A 9085-nucleotide genomic window follows, 5' to 3' on the forward strand; every position below is an offset into this window, starting at 1 on the left:
AAAGTCCAGGGGTAATAAACCTGTTCTTTATGGCTTCGTGAACGGGTATCCAAGGGAATCTTTCAAACACCTGACGCTTCTTAGTATACTTTATTAATAGTTCAGAAAAGCTATTACAGTAAATAATCATGCATATATATAAAAAGTCAATGAAGTTGACTTTGGAACAAAGGAAAGAGCCAGCAGCTAGGCAGCTGCTGCTTTGAATGACAGTCGATTTTGTTTGTAGGGGGGGGAGAGGTTGTGTCTATGAGCTGCCAATGGTTACAGGAAGCCACCAAAGGGAGGGGTTAATTGATGGAGTGGTATCAGGAGAATGACAGAATGTTGAGAGCCCAAGGCCAGATGATGCAGTTTGGACAAGGAAGAAAACAGGGTATGACATTCTGGGCACACCCTCCCTTGACTTTATTTTCCAAATGCTGATGGGAAAAGTTCTTGTTCTTAAGCACCAACATTATAAAGGAAGTTAATCAGATTCCCAGAGTCCCCTGCTCAAAAGTGGAGCCCCTCCCTCAAGCCCTAAGGTGTACTTTCTCCTAGATCCTGTGACTCCTGCTAAATCCAAGCTTTAACCGATTCGAATCTCTAATTCACTACAAAAATATAATTACGTTATTGTACAGCAGTGTGTGCCTTCCTCTTTATCAGAGAGGACTTGTTAGTTGCTTTTCCTTTTATCAAATGTCCTCATGTGGGCACAAGAGCAGCCCTGACAGCTCAGTGTTTGTGACCCTGGTGCAGGTTTCTGACATAGGGAAAGTACAGTCTTCTAGTTGTGAGGGATATTGTTGTTCCAGTTTATCATTTGATCACATAGTCTCTCTCTCTCTCTCTCTCTCTCTCTCTCTCTCTCTCTCTCTCTCTCATTAGTAGTTAATTTAGCACTATTTAAAAAACACGCAAAGTGACACTCAAACGAAACCATTAGTTTAGCTTTAAAATAACGCGTAAATTCCACTTTAGCAATGGACCATTTCACTTAGATTTAAACTTGCAGGGACACTGACTCAAGCGTACCTTGTAAAAAATCCCCATCTGGTAAACATAATTTCAATATCGTTCATATTTATTCAACAAGTTTAACGCGACAAGCACACTGGTGTTGGTCTTTTCATCTGCTCCATTTCAATCTGAAAGCAAGTGCTCATTCAGGCGCTAACCAAGCTCACTCGGGACTTCACAAGGCTTACAGACAGGGGCGTGAGTCGCCGCCACTTTCCACTGTAGATACAGAAGCCTCATGGACCGCGGGCTCTCAGTGGTAGCCTCGGGGAGTTTCTGGCTGAGGCTGAACCCGGCTAGCAGCGTTGGGGAGAGTGCTTGGAGGAGGGTCCACCTTTTGGGGAGACCAGTAGATCCAATAGGTCTATGGAAGCCACTGGAACCCTTGCGGTCCAGGACATCTGCACCGGGAGCGGGAAAAACCTCGCTCGCCTGCCTCCCTCCCAGAGTGCGCAGTTGTCCCGCGGGCCCCAGAGATGCTCCCCAAGTAGAATATTCAGGTCCCTACAGACCCGCGCGCAGAGAGCTAACAATTCCCGCGACAGGCAACCTAAGCGGTCCCCGCTTCCTCTCCCTAGCGGGACTCGACGGGGAGAAGGAGAGAGGGCTCCGAGGGATGCTAACTTGGCTATTCCCTTTTCCCCCCCGCAGAGCGGGCCGCTTAGAATTGGGGTGTGGGTGGCTCCAGACGCCGCCACTCGAGCGGCTGTGGCTCCAGCCGCCTCCCCCGCCGCTGGGGGCGGGAAGTGGCTGTGGGAGTCACCCGGGCGTGACTGCCCCCGAGGCCCCTCCTGCCGCGACAAGGGCGCTCCATAAAAGCCTGTGGGAGACCCGCTCTCTGCATCCCACCAGTGGATCTCTTCCTCACAGAGGCACCCAGAGCAGAGCACCCGCCGCGCAGCGACGACAGCCCGCCCGCCACGGTGAGTGCCAGGACCAACTGGGACAGGGGCGCGGGCTCCCAGACACCAGTGAACTTGCCCCGCAGCCGGTCCCCTGAGCTTGCTCTGCCAGCTTGACACCCAGCTCTTTGGGGCGGCTAAATTTCACTTGCTGGACTCAGGATCGACTGTCCACCTGCCTTCCCCGGGACCCTCCTATCTGGGCGCCCCGCCTCCGTGCCTGTTATATTTGGGGGGAAGGGAGAAGAACCTGGGGGCACCTATCCCAGGGCAGCGGTGGGGTTTTGTTTGTTTGTTGTTTGTTTGTTTAGTTGGTTGGTTGGTTACAACCAGGAACCCAGATTGCATGCGTGCTCCTAGAGGGAGATTCCCCCAAGTATTGTCTCTGGCACGGTGAGCTCTGTCACCTCCAAAATCTGAACTGAGCCTCTAGGTATCCGACTGTCACAGTTCCTGTAGCCACACAGATCAAAAGCGACCCAGAAGAAAAGTTTTCCTCTAAGGGTGGTTTAGGAACGAGAGGAGAAAAGTGGTCATTCTTTAAAATAGAGGGCAGAACTTTCAATTCTGTTCTAAAAAGGGGACCTCTGCCTCTCAAATATGTGGGCGGAGCAGAGGGGGCAGGTAGGGGCAAGTGGTCTTCTAAAGATTTACCCAATCTGGGCTTTTGTTCTAGGGTCTGGGATGGGAATAGATGAGGGTCTAGAGTGATAGCTGGAATTGGGACAAAGACGAGCATTCTCAGCATCTCCAAGTCTGAGCCTTCTGTATCCACAGATGCTAGGTAACAAGCGAATGGGGCTGTGTGGACTGACCCTCGCTCTATCTCTGCTCGTGTGTTTGGGCATTCTGGCTGAGGGGTACCCTTCCAAGCCGGACAATCCGGGCGAGGACGCGCCAGCAGAGGACATGGCCAGATACTACTCCGCTCTGCGACACTACATCAATCTCATCACCAGACAGAGGTGGGTGCATCTGTGGCTGGTACCTAGAGTCTGGGAAAACTGCGGTTCTGGGGATCTTGGACATCAGGGATCATTTCTTTCTCCTTGTTCATAGGGCAGGATTGGGCATAAATTCAGCTCTAGATAAATATATGAGCTAGGTACACACTCCACAAACTGGATACATTGTCTTTGTCACTGGGCTTTCTCTCCAAGCCCCAAGGTTCAGTGCCTCTAGGCTGTCCTCCTCTGTCTCCCACTACCTTTCCTGCCTTTTTTTTTTTTTTTTTTTCTTACATCAGTTGGGGGACTTACCCAGCACCTGTCTTGGGGAAAGGCCTGCATTGGGCAGGGGTGCAGCAGTGTAAAAGTGTAGGGAGAAGAGGAACCCTGATTTAGAGTAAACAACCACTGCCAAAGAAAACCAAGGATGCAACCCTGCTGTCAAAAAGGTGGAGAGACCTTCCAGCCTGCCCAGGGCAAAGGGAGTAGCAGCATTTAGGACAATAAACAAACAAACAAACAAACAAATAAATAAATACCAAGGGCTTCTTCTGTACTAATTAAAAAGCTGACTTTTTCCATTTTATAGCAACTGAGTTCGGAAAAGAAAGTGCCCCATTAAGAAGAAACAAAACAGAACAAAGCCTTTACATTAGGGACGGGTGGATACAGCTCCAACTGCCTGGGACCTGAGAGACAGACCGCCATCTGTACTTTTAATGTCCAGAAAGTCAAAGAGACGGGCCTTGCCTTTCCTCTCAGCATTAAAATCAAGCAGGAAAAAAAAAATCCAAGCTATTTTACAAACAATATGGGACTTAGTCTGCAAAATTGGTGCATCTTAGTTCTAAATCATTTAACAACACATTTCAATTACTGAGAACCTTGAAGGACCATATAGGCAAGCCCTTTGGAAGCATTAGTGTTCTTTACTTAGCATGTTTCAATTATGCATAGTAAATTTCCAGAGAGAGGTTAAACAGCTCACGACCCAGGGGATGTTTGGATGGGAGGTTGTGCTTTTAAAGCAGTTGCATATTCTTAATTTCATCAGAAAGGTATGTGGCATTCTGAAAGCCCTCTGGGGTAAACAATCCCAATGTATACAGAATTGCTTAAGTAATACGAGCTCATAATCTTTTGAAATCTGACCACTTTGACTAGCAAAAAAAATTGTTTTTGAGCCTAATAAATAGACTTCCCAGAAAGTCAATGACTTCAGGTATTTTTTTTAAATTCATACAGCTCAAAAAAATTACACAATTGAAATGATAGCATTTTCAAGATTCATGTATGTATTTTATGTATATAAGCATTCTGTCTTAATGCAAGCCAGAGGGAATCAGATCCCATTACAGATGGTTTGTGAGCCACCATGTGGTTGCTGGGAATCGAACTCAGGACCTCTAGTAGTTAAGCCAGTGCTCTTAACCACTGAGCCATCTTTCCAGTCACAACACCATGGTTTTTATTGTTGTTTATTTTTGTTTTTGTTTGGCTGGTTGGTTGTTGTTTGTTTTAAAAAACAAGTTTTATTATTTAGATACAACATATAGAACGCTTTTTTTTTTTCTTGCAAAGACTGCTGCTGTATGGCTTTGCCACAGTGTATGGAATGATCCCATTTCGTGTTTCCCTAGTCCTCTCATTCAGTCTTTTTCTTGAAACTTTGAAGTTAATTTCATTGTCTCCACTTTGCAGATCACAAAGCTAAGGACATTTTAGAAAGCTTTCTTAGGGTTATGGAACTGGAACCCTCTACTGAGTTTTCTTGGATGGGACCACATCATTAACATTCAATTGAGTCGCCACCATCATTGAAGGAAAACAAACAAACAAAAAACAGGGAAAGGGCTTGCATGTCACAGGAGGAAAATCTGGTTCAATTCTGGAAATGAACCTGTATCATCCTGGTAAAAGCTCTCTTTAGAAACCACTAAAAGCTTCACTGTGCACCTGTTGACTTTCCACCAAAGATTCGCACACAGAAGTCCATGCCTTTGAAAATTACCATGTTATTTGTGACTGTTTTATCTATAATTATTCTCTTCCTTCCTCCTGCCAGTCCTATTTGTAGCTGTTCTCCTATAGCTGTACATGCTGCTGACTTATTGCTTCGGCAGACCAAATCATTAATTCTAGTCTTGGATCTTGTCTGTGTGGTTCCTTAGAACTGTAGTTCTCAGGTGGGGGTGATTTTTACTCCCTAGGACATACAGCAACGTTGGGGAGACTGCTTTGTTGGTACAACCAGAAGTGAGTGCTGCTGGTATATAGTGTGGAGCTGACAGGGATGCTGTTAAACATCCAAGGATGCTCAGTCCAGCTTCTCACCCCCATCCTTTCCCCAGTAAAGAATCATCCAGTCCCCAGCGTTAGTATTGAAGAGGTTGAGAAGCAACGGAGATAGATTAATGTTCCTCCTCCTTTGTGTCATGATCACATGGAGAGCTGTAAAGTAGAATGCCTTTGCCTTCACCCTCACCAATTAAATGAGGCCCTCTAAGGTGGAACCTGGGCTTTCTAGTCACCTTCAAGGCAACCCTGGTGAGTGTAATGCAAAGCCCGGTCTGAGAATCTGCCTTGGAGAGAATGCCTGTTACAGAGAAGAAGGATAATCCAGAGTTAGAGAAAGAAGCCCTGAGCCCAGCCACCATTTGCATAAGTCTATGAGCATGCAGAAACTGCCACAACACCTGGAGAATTTTGACTGGAAAAACAGGGAAAACAGTTACCTGTCCTTTTGACTCTCTGGAGCATAATAGAGGTGAATGAAATCAGGTTGGTTGCCCAAAACTTGAAGATTAACAAAATCAACCGAAGGGCAAGTTAACCAAGTGCAAGCCACCAGCTCTAGTGCAATCTTGCAGAAAATCTTAACAAATGATGCGAGAGGACGAGAGCTGTTCGCTTTTGCTCCCCTTGAGTCTCAGCACAGGAGCCATGAGAAATCTCACCAATGCATTTGGATTTAGTTCTGCTAGGTTGGCACTTAGAACAACATCTGTCAGCTTTGTCCAGCTGTTCTGCCTATTTGTTAATCCATCTGGACCAGGCCAAGTTTTCATTTGGAAATGGAGTGGCTGCTGGTGCCCACGCCTTTCCAGTGAATGGGGAAAATCATGTAATTTGCTATCAACTTGTCAACACCCTTAGCAGTGTTCTGTAACAGGTAGTCTATTTTATCTTTATAGGGGAATGTAACCTCAGGTTACTTCAGAATTAAGTATATGTAACCTTTAAATTGTATCTGTTTAGTGTGTGTGTGTGTGTGTGTGTTGCACACACTTGCACATGGAAATTAGAGTATGTTTATCCAGAGTTGGTTGGTCTCTCTATTCCCTCTCTGGGTTTTGGGAATTGAGCTCAGGTCATTAGGCTCGCATGGAAAGTACTCTTACCCTCTGGGCCATCTTACCTGGTTGTGTGTATACGTGTATGTGTATGCACGTATATGGTCATGATAAAGTTGCTGATGACATATGCTTCACACTCTGAGAATACTTATTAGCACATGAACAACTGGTGGGACACTTTCCCTCTCTCTCCTATGGTTACCCCCAAGCTTACTGTATAAAAACCTTGTTTTTACTTTCTTTATGTTTCAGATATGGCAAGAGATCCAGCCCTGAGACACTGATTTCAGACCTCTTAATGAAGGAAAGCACAGAAAATGCCCCCAGAACAAGGTATGACAAAGCTTGGGATGGAGATGTTACTACAGAGCTTAAGATGCCAGTGGAGGGGAGCTAGGGGAAACTGGTGGGAGTCTGTGTGGACATTAGGATAGCAGCATCCAGAAAAGAAGGGTGAAGATAGAGATGGGGATGGAGAACCACACAGGAAAGACCTTGCATTTCACACATTCACTGCAAATCTTAATTTCCAAGGCATTTTGTTTTCTAATACATATTATTTGGTGTCCCTTTTTAAATATGGCTGACTTTTAGCTCAGAAGTTATACTCTATAGAATGTCTTGCCTTATTAAAAGTAAGGAAGCATAGAGCAAGCCCCCAACTCTAAATTAAAATGACCAATCATCCATTTAGGCTGGACAATCCAGTTTTTATACACTAGGTGGCATTCTCAAATGTCCTAGAGCCCACGGACCTCATCTGACTCTGCCTTTCCTGGATTTACCCAAAACTAAAGATAAGTCAGGTGTTCCTGGCTACCTTTTGATGTCTTTTGGGTCAATATACTGATATATTTTATTCAACGAATCACTGTTGAGTAATGTATTATCCTTAAGTGCTTATCTGTATTCTGGAACCTTTCTTGGAGTATAGATAAGTCTTGAGACAGCTGTCTGCCCAGATCATTGAGCTAAGCAGGTGCTTCCTGGCCAAGGAAGGGATTCTGCAGAAAGGGGCAGTTCGTCTCACTTTCATAGCCCCTAACCTCACCTGCTCACATGCCACATCACAGCAAGATCTCAACACACCAGTCCTACTGCATCCCTAGTAGCTAGATAGCTAGCTCCCCAAGAAGCAGAACTCTACACCATCAAAAACCCTGATCCCCAGAAGAGGTCACTGGCACTCTTGATCAGTGAGTGTGACTGGAGAGTGGCAGGTGGTTCATGAGGTTTCCCCCTGGTGAACCCATGGGTGACAGCAGGACCAGCCACCTCCAGATAGTTTCTCTGAGGTAAGCAAATAAAGTACAATGCTTCTGTCCCTGGAAGTGTCAACTTAGTTACCCAGTGACTGCTAAGGAATGGTGGGGAACTGTAAGCATTGCTCTGGATGCTAAACAATAGGCGTCTTTCTGTGACTCATTGATATGCATGGGATATTTGCCACAGTAAGAGTTTAGGCTAGGCTATGTATACTTAGGATTTGGAAATGATGATCCAGACCTACTTAGAACTCCGCTGCCTGCTTTGTTTTGTAGCCCAAAATAACACAGTTAGTGCAGGAAATAAAGTTAATTGCACCCTGACTGACAGACTCAATCATGTGCAATTAGAAGGAGACAAAAGTTGATAGCCTTAGAGTTGCATGTGAATGCTGTTTTATTAAAAGGGGCTCTGTATAGTCTAATAAATAGCATCTCACTACATAAAAGGCTCGCTGGGAAACAACAGAAGCATATTCAGAGTTGAATAACACTAACTTTCTTGTTATAGTTTCATGTGATTCCTGTAGTGCTGATCTTCAGAAGTATTCGGAGTCCCTCAGCTCCTTTGATATAGACAGAGGCTTCTAAGTACTCCCTTAGAGACTCCAGTTCCCATGGGCAAAAGCTGACAAACTGGGTCTTCATTATGCTGCTATTCTCCGTAAGCCTCTTATTTAGAATGCCAACAGGAGGGTTCACAATAGCTTCTGATCATCTCATCTCATAGCTCAGGATGGAGAGTCTCACTCTTGTAAGACCCTGCCTGGGGAGCTTCCATGATTTGCCTCTTGTGTTTTACAGGCTTGAAGACCCTTCCATGTGGTGATGGGAAATGAAACTTGTTCTCCCGACTTTTCCAAGTTTCCACCCACATCTCATCTCATCCTGTGAAACCAGTCTGCATGTCCCACCAATGCATGCCTCCACCAGGCTGGACTCCGCCCCATTTCCCTTGTTGTCATTGTATATATGTGTGTTTAAATAAAGTATCATGCATTCAAAATCGTATTGTCAGTGAGTAATCTGTTATCACAATAGAAAGGATTAGGTTAGCCATTAAATTATAATCAGTCTCAAGTAACAAACTCAGTTTGTTTCAACAAAATTAAAGCAATGGTCAAAAAAGAGTAAATAAATAACTATGCTGTCCTTGGAAGAATCCATGTCTCAGAACTTTGTGCAAAATGTCTCGTATCCATCTATCTACTACAGCAGTCGTGAGTAGATGACTAAACACTTGGTGTGACTGCCGTAAATAAGGAGTGGAATTACACTTCATTTCATTTAAATTCATTTGAATAGCCATGCTTGCTGGTGCCTACCACATCACATCAGTCCTAAGGCTATGCATGAAGTGAGGTCACTCTTTGAATAGGAGTCAGAATCACTCTGGGCAGGATGATCACCTCACACAACACAGGTGTGTTAATTAGCTAAAACTTGTCATTCAGCTTCCTTCCTCAAACACTGGCTTGCATGGACTTAGTGTAAAATTAATGCAATGGGATTCAATTCTTCTTCTTCTTCTTCTTCTTCTTCTTCTTCTTCTTCTTCTTCTTCTTCTTCTTCTTCTTCTTCTTCTTCTTCTTCTTCTTCTTCTTCTTCTT

General features: G+C 44.8%; 1 protein-coding gene across 1 annotated transcript; it reads left to right on the forward strand.

Moving 5' to 3' along the window:
• The first annotated feature begins 1837 nt into the window (after positions 1–1837).
• On the forward strand, positions 1838–8481 carry Npy (neuropeptide Y). The gene is made up of 4 exons (XM_021191571.2): positions 1838–1928; positions 2685–2872; positions 6463–6543; positions 8280–8481. The coding sequence occupies exons 2-4, from the start codon at positions 2685–2687 to the stop codon at positions 8302–8304; spliced, it is 294 nt and encodes a 97-aa protein (XP_021047230.1). The 5' UTR covers positions 1838–1928; the 3' UTR covers positions 8305–8481.
• Positions 8482–9085: the final 604 nt, after the last annotated feature.

This window comes from Mus pahari, chromosome 2 (assembly GCF_900095145.1).
Source record: "Mus pahari chromosome 2, PAHARI_EIJ_v1.1, whole genome shotgun sequence".
Classification (NCBI taxonomy): domain Eukaryota; kingdom Metazoa; phylum Chordata; class Mammalia; order Rodentia; family Muridae; genus Mus; species Mus pahari.